At 41.6% G+C, this 17,617-nt stretch overlaps 1 protein-coding gene across 3 annotated transcripts in view; it reads right to left on the bottom strand.

Annotated features, from left to right (window-relative positions):
* MVP (major vault protein) overlaps positions 1–14,545 on the bottom strand; it is a 28,919-nt gene extending 14,374 nt beyond the window's left edge. Inside the window, exons 1-9 of one of the 3 annotated variants that reach the window (XM_034419655.2) lie at positions 14,363–14,545; positions 13,577–13,711; positions 9,265–9,460; positions 8,265–8,388; positions 6,969–7,100; positions 6,774–6,868; positions 4,331–4,567; positions 1,831–1,956; positions 1,566–1,724 (exon numbers count right to left, since the gene is read on the bottom strand). In XM_034419655.2, coding sequence (XP_034275546.1) covers positions 1,566–1,724; positions 1,831–1,956; positions 4,331–4,567; positions 6,774–6,868; positions 6,969–7,100; positions 8,265–8,388; positions 9,265–9,460; positions 13,577–13,698 — 1,191 coding nt within the window. In that variant the 5' untranslated portion in view covers positions 13,699–13,711; positions 14,363–14,545. Of the gene's footprint in view, positions 1–1,565; positions 1,725–1,830; positions 1,957–4,330; positions 4,568–6,773; positions 6,869–6,968; positions 7,101–8,264; positions 8,389–9,264; positions 9,461–13,576; positions 13,829–13,966; positions 14,323–14,362 lie in introns of those variants that run through there. The other 2 variants (XM_034419654.3, XM_087893880.1) reach the window with 2 other exon arrangements.
* Between the last annotated feature and the right edge of the window lie 3,072 nt (positions 14,546–17,617).

Below are 17,617 nucleotides of genomic sequence, written 5' to 3'. Positions count from 1 at the left end.
TCCATCACATTTGTCCCCTCTAAAACAGGCCACAAATGCCAGATAGCAGGAAAAATGAAAGTTACAGACTACAGAGCAACCTTCTGAAGGAACCAAGAGAAGTTACATGCCAAGAACTACCTCGATTGTTTTCATATCATCCACCTAAGCTAGCATTCCAAGTTTCACAGCAGCCAGTGAATTACTGCTACCAAAAGGTGAGAACCACATAAACAATCTCCCCACTTCCTGTTATTCTTTTAGTTACAGGAAGTCCTCAATTTACCACCACAATTGAGCCCAACATTTCTGTTGCTAAGCGAGACGGTTGTTAAGTGAATTTTGCCCCATTTTATGATGTTTTTTGCCACTGTTGTTAAATGAATGGCTGCGGTTGTTAAGTTAGTAACACAGTTGTTGAGTGAACCTGCCCTTCCCCATTGACTTGGCTTGTCAGAAGGTCACAAAAAAGGATCACGTAACCCCAGGACTCTGCAACCATCATGAATCAGTTGCCAAACGTCCAAATTTAGTTCACATGACCATGGGGATGCTGCAATGGTTATAAGTATGAAAAACGGTTGCAAGTCACTTTTTCCAGTGTAATTTTGAATGGTCACTAAATGAACTGTTGTAAATCAAAGACTATCTGTACACATTTGATAGCTGGCTTTCATTTAAAATGTAGAAGACATTAGATCCTACATGACAAGCAAAGCTCACTGAAGCTGTACCACGGACATCATATTTACATTGTGCTGTAACCATCTCTGACCTTGGTGGCCAATACCCAGAGGAAGAATGCAAGGGCGGGGGGGAGGGGGGACACACCAAGTTCTTGCACATTGGTGTATTTTGGAAGAGGATTGAAAAAAAATAACCAGTGCTGAAGCAGAAACATATCCTTTTCACATCACTGTGATTTCCTTTTGCAAGGAAAGGAATTGTTTGAGATTTGTCTAAAGAGCAGTTAATAAATAATGTAATATACCATATTAGGTGTTGGTTATCACCTTTAAAGCGCTCCATGGCATAGGGCCTAGCTATCTTCGAGACCGCCTGCTGCTACCGACGACCTCCCAGCGACCCGTGCGCTCCCACAGAGAGGGCCTCCTCAGGGTGCCATCAGCCAAACAATGTAGGCTGGTGACCCCCACGGGGAGAGCCTTCTCTGTGGGGGCACCTACCCTCTGGAATCAGCTGCCCCCAGAGATAAGGAGAATCCAAGACCTCAGTGCCTTCCGCCGTGCCCTTAAAACCCACTTTTTCCAGCAAGCCAGGCTGGCTTAGGAAGAAATTTTTTAAAATTTTTAAATGTTTAATTGGCTTGTGGTTTTTTAAATTTTGGGCCAAATTTATATAGATTTTAATTGTTTTTAATATTTGTATTTCATGTTTTTAATTCTGGCTGTGCACCACCCTGAGTCCTCAGGGAGAAGGGCGGTATATAAATTGAAAGATAAAATAAAATAAAATAAATAAATTAGAGAACTGCAGTCCTTTTGCTAAAATTGACCTCTAAAAGTTTGTTTTTCTAAGGATTGATATGCTTCTTCGGTAACCACTGCTAGATCTATTCTACTTACCTTCCCTGTCTTAATATCCCGGACATAAATGCCTTCATTCTCAGCCAAGGGAATAGCATGGCGTTGCTCCATCACTTCGACCTCTGCAGGTGGTATGTACTCCAGAGGGCCTCGGATCAGCCAGCGGTCACCTGGCTTGCGTAGAATGTCCTCATCGTCCTGGGTAAGAGACAAGTAAGAAGAAGAGAAGAAGTGTCACATCCACCTGTAGCAATCTATCCATCCATCCATCTGCCCTGGCCAACACAGACTCAGCACCTCCTACCTCATTTTTGTCTTCAATGGGGCGAACTGCACGTAATAAGAGGCCATCTTCTTCAGACAGGACGTAAATGTCCTGGATCCCATCTTTCAAACATTCTCCGGGCTGTAGGAAGAATGATATCTCGCCCTGCAGAATGAGAAGCAAGAATTGGAGAAAACTCAAGAATGATTGTCAGTCATTGGTTTTTTAAAAAAAAAAAAGTGTAGGAGGGAGCTTAATTCTATTTATTAGAATTCTATTTGCAGCAACACAGCCATTCATCGCACGTATCCGGCCCAGGGGGTATAGTTTGAGGACCCCTAATTTAGTGTAACATTAGATCTGAAAAGCTGAGGGAAAAGGCACCAGAAGACAGATCAGTAAAATGGTTATATAATCAGAAAAAGGGTAGCCAATTTTTTTTCCTGGTCCACAATTAGCATCTTAGAGAGAGTTTAAAAGACAGAATAGGAACCGGAGCCTTCAAGAGACCTCTTCCATTCTGAGTTCTCCAAGCTGAGCCAAAATCCCATTACTGAAATTTGACTGCAGCATGGCTGAGATTCAGGGCTGCCTATTTCAAGTATCCCTAATGAAAAACAAGAGAAAACAGGAGGTCCTCAATTTACAATCACAATTGAGCATCGAATTTTGTTTGTTAAATCGTTGTGGTCATAAGTAGAGTCACCACATACTCAGGCTCGATTTTATGAGTATTTTTATAACTGTTGTTGAACACGACACTACAGTCATTAAGCGAATCACATGGTTGCAAGTCCAAATCGAGCTTATCCAATAGGCGATTAGTCACAAAACATGATCACGCACCCGAAGGACACTGCAGGGATTGTAAATGGGAGCCAGTCGCCAAGTGCTGGAAATGTATTAATCACAAGGGTGGTATGACAGTTGTAACTTTGGGAACACATCGTAACTTTTTTCAAGTCCATCATAACTTTGAACAGTCATTAAGTGACAGGTCCAGGATTACCTGTATTTTTTCAGCAAAGAATGAATCACCAGTTCATTTCTTAATGTGTTTGTTGCACAACATCAGAACTGTGATCTCTAGAAAGGACAGATGGATTCGGACTTTTACGTAATATGGGAGAAATGGTATAATTGGATTGAAGATAGAAAAAAAGGGAAATAACAGATAGTAGATTCTGTAAAATTATATAGAGTATAGGAGAACATTAGTGTGATGATATGTAAATGGTCACAGTCATGCACAAGAGTTGAATAAGAATTGTTTAATTGTTAAAACCCAATAAAAAATAAAAATTAAAAAAAAAGGAACTGTGATTTCTGGCAAGTTTATCCTAATGTTTAGCCCAAATCTGTTTCACTTGCAATCGCTTTCCTGCTCTCTGGAATAACATGATTTAAGAGAGCAGGAGCTGTGGATACTATCAAGATTACTTCCCAAATCATTTACCATGGAAGTAGCATCTAAATTTTTTTTTATAACAACAGCTTCCTAATCTGCCTCCAATAGGAGATGTAAACCAGCTTCTCTTGAAGGATTGACTGCTTTAAGGCATTCTGTTATAACCACTAGGGCTACCCTGCTGAATGGTAACAGTACAGGTAGTCCTCAACTTACAATGATTCATTTAGTGTCCATTTGAAGTACAACAGCACTGAAAAAAGTGACTTATGACCATTTTTCTCACTTATGACCGTTGCAGCATCCTTGTGGTCACATGATCGAAATTCAGATTCTTGGCAACTGACTCTTCTTTATGACAGTTGCAGTGTCCCTGGGTCATGTGATCACACTTTGTGACCTTCTGACAAGTAAAGTCAGTGGGGATTCCAGGTTCACTTAACAACAAGGTTACTAACTTAACCACTGCAGTGATTCACTTACCAATTCTGGCAGCAAAGGTCGTAAAAAGGGGAAAAAGCTCTTTTAACAACTGCCTCACTTAGAAATGGAAATTTTAGGCTCAATTGTGGTCATAAGTCAAGGACCACCTGTATATCATTAGAGCCAGGGGTGAAATTCAGCAGGTTCTGGAGAACCGGTAGCGGAAATTTTGAGTAGTTCGGAGAACTGGCAAATACCACCTCTGGTTGGGCCCCAGAGTGGGGTGGGAATGGAGATTTTGCAATATCCTTCTTCCAGGAGTGGGGAGGGAATGCGGATTTTGCAGTATCCTTCCCCTGGAGTGGGCTGGGAATGGAGATTTTGCAATATCCTTCTCCCAGGAGTGGGCTGGGAATGGAGATTTTGCAGTATTCTTCCCCTGGAGTGGGGTGGGAATGGAGATTTTGCAATATCCTTCTCCCAGGAGTGGGGTGGGAATGGAGATTTTGCAATATCTTTCTCCCAGGAGTGGGGTGGGAATGGAGATTTTGCAATATCCTTCTCCCAGGAGTGGGGTGGGAATGGAGATTTTGCAGTATCCTTCCCCTGCCATGCCCACCAAGCCACGCCCACAGAACCGGTAGTTAAAGAAATTTGAATTCTACCACTGATTAGAGCCCCTCATGCTTCTGAGATAAAGATACATACCTTAATGACCTTCTTCTGCCCAAGCTGAGGTTTGCCATCTAACCCTAACGGGTCACAAACTACACAATACTGACAACTGTTCAAGGTGGTAATGTTAGTAATTCCCAGCACTTCCTCATAAACATCAGGGATGTGGGCTTCCGTGTCCGCCATGGTGACCAACCACTCTTCTCCGGTTTTCCTCACAATACCTTGAGAGTCCCGAAATGTTTTGGTGGCCCGGAGGTGCAGTGCTTTCTTCAAAGAGCAAAAGAGGCAAAACACACACATATATATATATTACTGGAAGGCCCCTCTTTATGATTTAACATTATTTGTTATTAATCTGACTCTTCATACAAAGGACACATCCTGTAGAGTTTAAGCCACACCCCAAAATGTCGCTTCTGATTAAATTTTGCTAAGAAACAGACAAGAATGCAAATATTAGGCATCTCAGAAAATGTTGATCTACAGACTCTCACCTCTGATCGCCAGTGGTATGAGACTAATCTATCAGCCTCTGGCAACATATTGGTTTTTAAAACAGCCTTCTTCTGCTTGCCTGCTCAAGGAAAAGAGGCCTTGCAAAGCAGGGAAAGACTACAAGATCCATACACGAGTGTATTGTCTGGTACAGTGCAGTGCTTTTCAAACTTGACAAATTTAAGATGTGTGGACTTCAGTTCCTAGAATTTTTCAGCCACTACGCAACTAGGAGACTAGTCTCACCTTAGGCATGAAAGTCAGCTGGGTGACTTTGGGCCAATCACTCCCTCTCAGTCCAACCCATCTCACAGGGTTGTTGTAGTAAGGAAAATAGGAGGAAGGAGCATTAGGTGTGCTTGCCACCTTGATTTATCAATCAACCACTCTAGGTGGGATAAAAGTCTAATAATAATAATAGCAAAGCACTTAGACTTGTATACCGCTTTACAGTGCTTTTTAGCCCTCTCTAAGCGGTTTACAGAGTCAGCATATGGCCCCCAACAATCCGGGTCCTCATTTTTACCCACCTTGGGAGGATGGAAGGCTAAGTCAACCTTGAGCCTGGTGAGATTTGGACTGCCAAATTGCAGGCAGCCGGCAGTCAGCAGAAGTAGCACACTAACTGCTATGCCCCCATGGCTCATAATGATGCAAGATCATGGATCTCTCCATATAAGCAGGGGTTAGTGACTTTTAAATTTTTATTAAGGTATTGGGAAGGCTAAACTAAGTCTCTAACCAAACATACTTTCCCAGGGAAACTAAACTGGTCATTTCAGCCATAAAATATTCAAAAGCCAAAGACTTACTGGGAGGCCAGTACAGCTCTGGGACAGCAAAAGAAAGTAAACTCTTAGGAAGAAATGAGGTTCATGCTTCTTTGTTGCTCCAAACCCCCATTGTGCTTGTAGTCCTGTACCATTACTCCACAGTTACCTTACTATCCCACTGCTTTTGCTAAATGTGTGTGTTTTATCCAGTGAAATACCTGCTGTTGTCTATATCCAATACCTTGGTACCATATTATGAATTTATTATTAATTAATAAACAAGAGAGATTCAACCTAGAAATAAGGAGAAATTTCCTGACAGTGAGAACAATCAACCAATGGAACAGCTTGATTTCAGAATTTGTGGGAGCTTCATCACTGGAAGCTTTCAAGAAGAGACTGGACTGCCATTGGTCAGAAATGGTGTAGGGTCTCCTGCTTGGGCGGGGGAGGGGGGTTGGACTAGATGACCTCCAAGGTCCCTTCCAACTCTGTTAATCTGTAATCTGTAATCTGTATATCCCAGAGGTGGGGAACGATTGCCTCCTTATGACTTGTGGACTTCAACTCCCAGAATTCCTGATCCAGGATGGCTGGCTCAGGAATTCTGGGAGTTGAAGTCCACAAGTCATAAAGGGGCCATCATTCCCCATTCTTGCCATATCAAACCACAGATATATTTTAAGCATACAAAATGAGGCCAAAACTCCACCCTTCTTTAGGCCTTTCCTCCAGCGCCATCAATAAATCCACTTGTGTTTCAATACCATGTGTCCTGGTCGCCAGTTCAAACATTTCCCTGGGAATATTGTCCTATAGTGTAAAGGCCCTAGAGTCACTGAGTGAATGGTGCTCCTCAGAAGGTATTAGAACCTGGGTCTTTCTTTGTCTAAGTAGTCTAGGATATTGTCTTTCAGAGCAATTCACACAATTTCTACAGTTGTGCCAGGCAAAAATCCTTCCATACATCTTTCAACCCAATTAGCTTTGAAAAAGAAGCTTTTTCATATTTGTTAGACAAGGGACATTTGTAGTATGCCTGTACATGAGGGCATTTAACCATAGATGGAGGAGCTTCGGATCAAAGAAGAGTTTGGCCTGGACTTTGCAGCAAAGATCTTGAAAACCAAAGCAAGAGAAATAATAACACTTTCTTACAACCACTACTTACCACTACCGGTAGAACTTACAAAACTGCCACTTACTTTTTCAGTCAGAATGACAGCATCAACAATGTCAACTACTTCTTCAAATACACCTGGCAAATAAGCCCCAACTTTCTTCACCATCCATTCCTCACCTGTGGAGGGGAGGGAAATTGGAAACTCAAGATTTAAACACACACACACACATTAAAGCTGTCCTTTTATAGGACCATGGATAAGAAATCAGAAAGATACCTGTCACACGTTTGTTCCCCTCTCTGTCTTTGCACTCCTTCCGTGCCTGAAGTTTGATGGCTTGGTTGGGACGAATGATGGTGGCTAAGATTGTCTCCACAATTTCAACCTCTTTTCGTGGGATGTAGGTTCCTGGAAATGACAATTGTTTATTAGATGAGCTAGCTAGGCTCCAACTCAGTTATGGTAGAGGTGGGAAAGGAGTGCAAGCTTCTGACTTGGACAAGTCACACCACAACACAGGAAGAAAAGGTATGGAAGCTATCTTTCCTGGTTCTGCACATAGAGGGGAAGTCCTTGTAAAATATGCTAAAGTATTTGGGGAAGAAAAATCATATGGATTCATATTTTCATTTTACACTGCAATTATTCACTTAAAACATATTCTCAAGAGTTTTTGCAATGTTTTCATTTTCATCATTAACACTTCCCAAGCCAATTACAGGTAGTCCTTGACTTACGACCACAACTGAGCCCAAAATTTAGGTTGCTAAGGGAAAAATTTTGTTAAGTGGCCTTTGACCCATTTTGCAACTTTTCTTGCCACATTTGTTTTTGGGTTTTTTTGTAAAAAGTTTGTTTCCTTTTTTTTTCCTTTTTTTTTATTGCCACATTTATTAAGTGAATCACTGCAGTTGTTAAATATTGTTAACTAAATCTGGCTTCCCCATTGACTTTGCTTGTCAGAAGGTCACAAAAAATGATCACATGACCCCAGGACACTGCAACCATCCTAAAAGTGAACCCATTGTCAAGCATCCGAATGTAAATCATATGACCATGGATATGGTCATAAGTGTGAAAAATAGCCATATGTCACTTTTTTCAATGCTGTTGAAATGCTTTGAATGGTCACTAAATGAACTGATGTAAGTCGAGAACTATCTGTACTGAGATACAAAAGCCAATTGGGATTTAAAAAAAAAAAAACATTCTTATGGGATGCAATGAGAAGAAAGGGGAGAATTCGAAGGAATATCTTGGCACCAGGTTTCCTGGAAAACAATTGGGTCTGACTCAGTTTTGCCTATTTGACTGGCAAACAGCTTGGTGGAATCTCAGAATTCCTCACTTTTCTTCATACCCATTTGTTTCAGCTCAACATGCTAGGAAGTGAAGCCATAATCTTCAGCAAAGATCTATATGTGTCTTCCATAGTTATGGAATCTATGGCTCAGTGAATTCAGGATTCCTCACCATTGGCTATGCTAGTTGAGGTTATTGGGATCTGTTTTTCAGCCACATAAACATCTCATCTCCCAAGCAACATTTTCTTCCTTGACAATTGCCACTTACCAGGTCCTTCAAACAGCCATTCATCTCCAGCAACATATTTGCCTGCCTGGTCATCTTCAAAGTCCAACAGAGCTTTCAAATGCAGAGCGGTATTAGCCAAGACAATTTGTAAAGGTGTAACATCCTAGAAAAGCAGATGAACAAAAGGGCTAGTAACAAAAGCAATGTCAGGGAGTAATCAAGCCTTGGGAGGCTGGAAAACACAAGGAAACAGGATCTCTTTTGATTTCTGGAAAGATCTTTCTTAGTGGTCAAGGAAATTGAACACAGCAAAAATGTCAATAAAATTGAACCGAATAAATAAAAACGGAATCTTGAAACTTGCCGAAGTAATTCTCCAGCGCAACTTATATAGGTAGTCCTCGACTTACAACCACAACTGAGTCCAAAATTTCTGTTGCTAAGCAAGAGAGTTCTTAAGTGAGTTTTGTCCCATTTTACGGCCTTTCTTGCCACAGTTATTTAATAACACAGTTGTTAGGTGAATCTGGTTTCCTCATTGACTTTGTTGGTCAAAAGGTCACAAAAAGTGATCACATCATCCTGGGACACTGCAACCGTCATAAATACAAGTCAGTTGCCAAGCATCCGAATTTTGATCATGTGACCCCAGGGATGCAACGGTTGTAAGTAAGAAAAAAGGTCATGTCACTTTTTCAGTGCTGTTGTAACTTCGAACGGTCACTAAATGAATGGCTATAAGTCAAGGATTACCAATACATAGTGTAATCAGCCAAAACTACTCTGAGTCTCTTCCTCACACTTCCCTGCTCCCCTGAACTCAAGAATCCCTTCTGTAGATGGTTCCATCACCCCCGCTTAAAGTGTTCTTCTATCTTCTCTGTGTTCTCACATTCTCTTATGCATTCCATCGCACGTAGAAATTTACAACATGGAATTCATACATTCACACATTCCCCTTGCCCTTGCTACAAGACACCGTCCAAAGGATTACTCAGTAGGGGCCATTTGAGGAGAGGAGAAATTAAGACACCCTTACCTTTTTTAGTTCCTCTCCTGGATATAAAGGGAAAGGGTCCTGAGCCATTCTGATCTCCAAGTCAGCATGGGCAAGCCGGACCTGCCCCAGAGCATCAAGATGGACTGCCCCATCTACTCCACGAGTCACTGGATTGAGGATGATACAGTAATGTCGTGGTGGAACCATCACCATCTTCTTTGGGGCTAATATAATCCTGAAGTGGAGAAAAGCAAAGTTTTTTTTTTTTTTTAATCGAATGTATAAGTACAGATTAGGCGAGACCTGGCTCAAAAACAGTAACTGTGAGAGGGAGTCATCGTGGACGATCGTGGACAGTCAGCAGCAGCAGTAGCCAAAAAGGCTAATACAATCTTTGGTTGTATAAACAAGAGGCACAGAATCAAGATCACATGATGAATATTATAAAAACCCTAGTAAGACCACACCTGGAATACTGCAACCAATTTTGATCACCATGCTACAAAAAAGATGTTGAGTTTTTGGAAAAAGTTCAGAGAAAAGCAACTAAGGCCAGGAGATTAAACCATATGAAGAACAACTGCAGATTTTGGGTCTGGCTAGTCCAGGTGTCAGCAATCTGCGGCTCTGGAGCCGCATGCGGCTCTTTGAGCCCTCTGTTGTGGCTCCCTGTCGGGTGATCCCATCACTGGCTGGCGCTGCCCCTCGCCCTCTCCTCCCAGTCACTCCTCGCCTGGCCTGAGAAGGTAAGGGCGATGGCAGGTGATGGAGAAGTGGCCGGGGCAGAGACAGAGAGATAAAGAGAGAGTGGGAGAGAGAGAGACAGAGAGAGATACAGAGAGACAGGGGAGTAGGGAGGGAGGGGAGAGGGAGAGAGGGAGAGAGAGATGTCAAAAGGATTTTGTGGTTCCCACTGTTATTTAACAACCGGTTCTCTGCCCTAATGACCGTCTGGATAGGCGTGGCTGGGAGTGGTGGTCTCATGTGAGCAGTGAAAGTGAGTGATGTCGAGTTGGCCGCACCCACTCAGGTTTTGTGGCTCCCGGTGTTTTCTTTTCTGTGGGAAACGGGTCCAAATGGCTCTTTGAGTGTTTAAGTTGCAGACCCCTGGGCTAGTCTAAAGAAAAGAAGAATTAGGGGTGACATGATAGCAGTATTCCAGTATTTGAGGGGCTGCCACAAAGAAGAAGGGGTCAAATTATTCTTCAAAGCACCGGAGGGCAGGAAAACTGATCAAGGAAATAGAAAGGGAGAAATAAGATCTTGGGTTTTTTGGTTAAAGATAACAACTTCAAGCTTGACTTCTTCAAGTTTTGGCATACAGGTAGTCCTCGACTTCAACAGTTCATTTACTAACCATTCGAAGTTACAACAGCTCTGAAAAAAAGTGACTTATGTTTTTTACACGATTACTGCAGAATCTCCATGGTTACCAAAGCAAAATTTGGACGCTTGGCAATTGGCATGTATTTATGATGGTTGCAGTGTCCCAGGTCATGTGAACCCCTTTTGCAACCTTCTGACAAGCAAAGTCAATGGGGAAGCTAGATTCACTTAATAGCCAGATTACTAATTTATCAACTGCAGTGATTTCCTTATTGGCAAGAAAGGTAAAATGGGTAAAACACATAAATGTCTCACTTAACAACAGAAAATTTGGGCTTAATTGTGCTCCTAAATCAAGGACTACCTGTACTTGAAGCCTGCAGGCTTGATGGACAAAGAACTTGAAAGAAAATTTGGAATTTTGTTATTATACATGTTGACATATATGCACAAAGATGGAAAGACACACGAATTCCCATAATGGAAGAATGGGTATTAGCAGATACAGCAAAATTGACCGTTTTTGTCTATTCCTCATCTCAAAAGAGTGGGAAACTCAAAAGTATCAGACATGTCATTGGAAGGCAAAATTACAAAACTTGCTCTCACTTATTTTGGCCATGTCATGCGGGGGAAGGCCAGATTCGAGACCCGAGTGCCATCCTCACCCCAGCTCCTCCTGCCAAACTAGCAGTTCAAAAGCATGCAAATGCAAGTAGATAAATATCACTTTGATGGGAAGGTAACAGCACTACATAATGTTATGTTGGCCACATGACTACGGAAACCTCTTCAGCAAGCACTGGCCTTGAAACTGAAATGAGCACTGCCCTCTATAGTCATCAAAAACTAATGGAGTAAAATCCATAGAGACCCCTTTACCTTTACTTTACCTTTTACATGTGGGGGAATTCATTACAAAAAGCAATTACATTTGCAAGAGTTAGCAGTAAAAGGAAACCAGGATGTCAAATAACAAGGTGGCTGAACACCAACAAAGCCAGGGGTGAAATGTAAAATTTGTTACTACCGGTTCTGTGGCCGTGGCTTGGTGGTAGTAATGTGACTGGGTGGGCAAAGCCAACTTTTTTTTTTTTTAACTTTTCAAAGCATTTTTTCTACATCCTCTTCGGCAAAGAGGTTGCAAAAAAATGCTTTGAAAAGCCTCTCTGCCAGCTGGGATCGTCAGAGACTTTTCAAAGCATTTTTTTACCACCACTTCGGGCCGAAGAGGTTGCAGAAAAAATGCTTTTAAAAGTAAAAAAAAAACAGCCTCTGATAATCATGTGGCTAAACTGGGCATGGGGGAAGGGGGGCAGGGATTTTTGCTACCGGTTCTCCGAACCACCCCTTTGCTCATCCTGACAGCCAAAGTGGCTGCAAAGAAAGTGCCAACAAAGGTAATAGAAAACCAGAAGAGATTTAAAGGATCCAGTCACTCAAAACCCAAAGGTGAGGATTTGTCCCAGGAGAAAATAGCAAGATAAAGAAACAAGAACAATGACTTTTGAAGCTGCCCTTTGATAAGCAAAGGAACTTTGCACTAGGTAAAATTAAACACAGCAGCTTCACTTCCTCAGAGCAACTAAGCCCCAATTGAATTTACCAGCCCCACCTGAGATTATTGAGTCAAAGGTCTTGTAACAAATACTGTAATCCTTGACTAACAACCACAATTGAGCCTAAAAGTTATGTTACTAAGCAAAACATTTAAGTGAGTTTCGCCCCTTTTCACGTCCTTTTTGCCATAGATAAGCGAATCATTGCAGTTGTTAAGTTAGTACATGGTTGTTAAGTGAATCTGGTTTCTCCACTGACCTTACTAGTCAGAAGGTTACAACAGTTGCCAAGCACCTGAGTTTTGATCATATGACCATGGGGAAGCTGCAACAGTCATAAGTGTGAAAAACGGTCATAAGTCACTTTTTTCAGTGCCATTGTAAACTTTGAACAGTCACTAAATAAACTGTTGTAAGTCAAGGGAGGAACACCTGTGTTTGCATTCTGGTTCCTAACTTATTTCAATTTTATATTATGGTAATTGTTGTAAGTGTTTCTTTCTCTGCTTTTATGACAAGGTAAGCAGCCTAGGAGGGATGCGGTGGCTCAGTGGCTAAGATGCTGAGCTTGTCGATTGAAAGGTCGGCAGTTCAGCGGCTCGAATCCCTAGTGCTGTGTAACGGGGTGAACTCCGTTACTTGTCCCAGTTTCTGCCAACCTAGCAGTTCGAAAGCACGTTAAAAAATGCAAGTAGAAAGATAGGGACCGCCTTTGGTGGGAAGGTAACAGCATTCCGTGCGCCTGCCAAATGACCACAGAGACATCTTCAGACAGCGCTGGCTCTTTGGCTTTGAAACGGAGATGAGCACTGCCCCCTAGAGTTGGGAACGACTAGCACATATGTGCGAGGGGAACCTTTACCTTTACCTAAGCAGCCTAGGGCGGCATATAAATTTAATAGATTTAGAGCAGGAATCTCCAAACTTGGCGACTTTTAAAGACATGTGGACTTCAACTCCCAGCATTCCCCAGCCAGCAGCTGCCTGAGGAATTCTGGGAACTGAAGTCCACAAGTCTTAAAGTTGTCAAGCTTGGACATTCCTACTCTTAATAGTAGTTTCTATAGTAGCCCAGCATCTGAAAAAAAAAAACCAGCAAAGACTTGCCCCCCCTCCCTGCCCCTTCTCCAGCTCCCCCTGAAGATTAATTCTTGGTCTCAGCAGGAAGACTGAGCAACTGCCCCCTTGCGGAAAGTTTGAGGGAAAAAAAACAAAAAGAACTGCTTTTACCCACGCGAATAGAAAACCTAGTTTGTTGCAAAACTTTGGACAAATCGGAGCGATCCTGCCGGCTGGAGCCACCCGAGAGAGAACTATTGAGTTAGTTGCCTGTTAGTTACTGTTACTATTGAGTTAGTGGAAGAGCGGTAACTATTTTCCCAAGGAAGGAAGAGGCGTGAAACGTCGCCTAGCGGCTATAGTACAATATTTTTTTCCCCGATCAGGCTCTTTCTGCCGGGACTCACCTCTCATTATCCTGGCGGATGTAAGTCTTGGGCCCGATTTCCACGCGGGTGACATTGGAGTTCTGATCCAAGACATGGATGTAATGATAGGGAGGGATCCGGATAATCGACTCGTTCGCCATGTTGTCTTCTAAGCTGCGTTGCAAGAGAAGAAGAGCAAAAGGATTTTAGAAATTCTGCCAGAAAATAATCACGGCAAGAAAGCCCGCTGAGTCATTCTCCCGTTTTTGGCTTTCAACCGGGAGGGCTTTTGAAGAAAGCCTTTGCAATCTCTCTCTTAGCCACCAAGCCCAGCAAGGCGCCGATTCCTTCCAGAATTCAGCCTGGCTTACTCAGCAACCAGCGCCCTCGGGGAAGGAAAGTTGACACACCCGCTCCATAAATTCATACCCCTTTGGCAGTTACGGGAAAACCTAGTTAAAGAGCTGAGCTTGCAACGTGGGGAGATGATCATTGCCGAACGTGGCTGTCAGGTTTGCTATTCCGGGTGAAAAAGAAAGCCACACAAACGATTCTGCTTTAGGGTTAGGGTTTTGTTGTTGTTGTTTTCAGATGTTGGCCAGAGAAATCCACCCTAAAACTCTCATTCCTTCTTACTACTGGACGTAATTGGTGAAAAAAAATCAAGCTTCGCTCACTGTTATACGTCCTGGCTCACAATGCTGAGCTTTGGGAAACTTCTTAGCTCAAAGATGGCTAGTTTGAAAAAAAGGATAGCCAAGCAAGAGTGTTTGTGTGACAAAGGGAACTAGGGAGGCAAGGATATAGAAGGTGAGTTAAACTTACCAAGTGGAGTTGCTTTGTGTAGCTTGTGGAGTTGCTTTGTGGCCCTAGTCTTGGAATTCCTCTTATATAGTAAATTTATTTCCTGGTTTGAGAGGTGGAGCAAACTACAGCAGTTAAAAAAAAAAATGTTAAAGGAGAAGCAGAGTTCAAATGCATCTAATAGTCATCCAGAGTTTTGCACCCAAATAATAGCCCTACCAAAGTATAGATAGTCTTTGAATTACAGCAGTTTGTTTAGTGACTATTCAAAGTTTCAACGGCACAGAAAAAAGCGACTTATGACTGTTTTTCACACTTACAACCTTTCCAGCATCCCCATGATCATGTGATCAAAATTCAGATTCTTGGCAACTGGTTCATACTTATGACCCTTGCAGCATCCCGGGGTCATGTGAATCCCCTTTTGCAACCTCTTGCCAAGAAAAATCATTGGGGGAGTCAGATTCACTTAACGAGCAGGTTACTAATTTATCAACTGCAGTGATTCACTTAACAACTTGAGCAAGAAAGGTTGTCAAATGGGGGCAAAACTCACTCTAATAAATCTCTCACTTAACAAGAGAAAGTTTGGACTCAATTGTCGTAAGTCGAGGACTACCTGTATTATGGAGAAGTGTTGGTTTAGGAAATACCTGAACCAGAGGAAGGAAATCATTTATGGAATTGCTCAGAATAATTGACAGATTGTCTATGCCAAAACTAAAAATTAGAATAAGTCTGGCAGCATCCTTTCCAACTGACAAATTTTGGCATATTCAGGAGCTCTATGTCAGCACATGACTATGCCGCTGGTTTGGAGCAGTGGTGGTATTCCGCTGGTTCTCCCAGTTCGGGAGAACAGATAGCGGCGGCGGCTGGAGGCTCCACCCACCCACCTGGACATCATCACATCCCGTTTTTGACCCTCTGCACATGCGCGGAAGGCGCTCATGCGCTCACATTTGCGAAGCAGTATCGAAGGTAAGTGAATACGGTGGTATTGCAGGTACATTTTATTGCCAAAGGTGAAGTAGTTATGAATAATTTCAAAGTCACATAGTCTGAAAGAATTCAGGAACCAGAGGGTTATCCCTGATAATAAAACAAAAGAGATATATATCTGTATATTGAGGTATAACTATGTAAACCCTGAAGCTGTGAGAGGTTATGATAATAAATTCACTTCAGATTTTACAATTAAAATAGTAAAGCTTAGAGGTTATTTTATTCAACCTTGGCTGATTATTGCAGAAAACCAGTTTTAAAACAACCGATGAAGTGTGAGCCCACTTGGAAACACAGCTATATGAAGAATTGGCCTGTTGGAATCCTGTCTATTACACAGCTGAAAGATGTAAGAATCTGATCCTGAGATTTGAAGTCCCCAGATCTTAAAAGTTAACGAAGTTGGACAACCCTGAACTAGATGAGTCTAAACAATTCCTCAGGTTTATTCAGTAAATTATAATGGAAAAAACCCCCAAAGTTTGGCAGGATGTATGACTCAATAACAGAATTTATCATCTACATATTTAGAAATTCCTGATTTGATAGTTAGCTTAGTTGATTAAAAAAAATGTCATTTAATATAACGGAGGGGAAAAAATTGAAAGTTCAGAAAGTGATAGCAAATATTTAGAATATTCTGGATATAAGTGGGCTTGAAACTTGTAAAAGTGCTTTTAAAATTCTGCCTGACTTGTGGATTTTGACAGGTAATGCAAATCTTGCTCACAACAAGCACATTAACAAGTTTCCTTTCCTTGGATATGTCAAAACACCCTCATTTTAGCTGCTGTGTAAAAAAAAGAAAGAAAAGATGAGACAGCTGATCACGCAGGACAAACCTGGCCCAGCTGTTATAAACATAAGTGTATGAAAAGAAAACAGTTAACTGCTCTACAGTTCAGCCAAGGTACATCAGATCAGAAAATAGACTCCATAGGAAGGTTAGATATCTGATCTATTGAGTTAGATTATAATAACAGAACCTTGTAGGTTTGCCTCTGTTTTCCCTTCCGTCCTCTATACTTCTGCCCTCCCTGTTATTTCCTCTACACCTGTTGTCTTCGCAGCTTCTGGCTAGCTCTGCCAAGGTCATCTCCATAGCTACCTCTGCGAACATCTGTTCAGCTGGGTAAATTGATCACCATTCAGGTTAAAGAAGACTCCTTTGTTGAAGAAGACTGAAAATGGTACTGTTACAGAATCATAGCACTGGGAAGGATCTAAGAAGTCATCAGCTTCAACCTCCTGCACATTTACAACAATTTCCCCAATAGATAACTATTCAGTCTCCATTTAAAAACCTCCAGAGAAGAGAAGGAAACAAATTCCACTGACTGATAGCTCTTATTGCCAAGAAGTTATTCCTTATATCTAATCTGTATCTCTGTCCTTGAAATTTCATCCCATTAGTTGTAGTCTTATCCTTGGAACAAAGGAGAATAAATCCGTGCTCTACAATTTAACAGTTCTTCTGATATTTGAAGATATTTCTTACCTCTTTGTTTAAAAAAATAGAGAGAGAAACATAGTCTTCAAATACCAGTAGTCTCCTTCCTGAAATATTACAACTTCATAAGTACCTATAGCAGATCACCAAACATATAGTATTTGGGCTGGAAAAATCCGTACAATTACAAATTCAAAGATCTTTATTGTCAGTGCAGAACATATGTACGATGAGATTAGTTATGCTCCCTTAGTGCACCCCCCCAATATAATACAACTCACAGTGAAGACAGAAAATCTCTAACCCAATAAATCATATTAACAAAACACCCAGTCCTATTGCATCAGTGTGAACATGTTACACATTGCGCCGGCCCTGCAGTCCATCATACTACATAGTTATGATGTTATTTCTCATTCAGGAGTCTGACAGCCCACAGATAACTGTTTTTCAGCCTGTTTGTGTTGCTGGCTATACTTCTATATCTCCTTCCCGAAGGTACGATATGAGAAGATAGAACAATAGCAATAGCACTTAGACTTTTATACCGCTTCACAGTGCTTTACAGTGCTCTCTAAGCAGTTTACAGAGTCAGCCTTTTGCTCCTAACAATCTCTCTTTTTTTTATGTATATGTTTTATTTACAATTTTTCTTTAACAACCAACATTTTTTTGTGGACAGTGTAATGAGTAGGCTTACATATCTTTCACACAGTGCTCACAGTAATAAAACAATTACATATATAGAATTTTTATCTTCCAACTTCTAGCCTTATAATGTGCTCATTATAATTATAATATATTCTTTTATGCATCGATCG

This window comes from Pantherophis guttatus, chromosome 4 (assembly GCF_059756535.1).
Source record: "Pantherophis guttatus breed Tessera chromosome 4, ASM5975653v1, whole genome shotgun sequence".
Classification (NCBI taxonomy): Eukaryota; Metazoa; Chordata; class Lepidosauria; order Squamata; family Colubridae; genus Pantherophis; species Pantherophis guttatus.
Note: the sequence above shows the minus strand (reverse complement) of the source record. Positions and strands in the feature narration are given on the sequence as shown.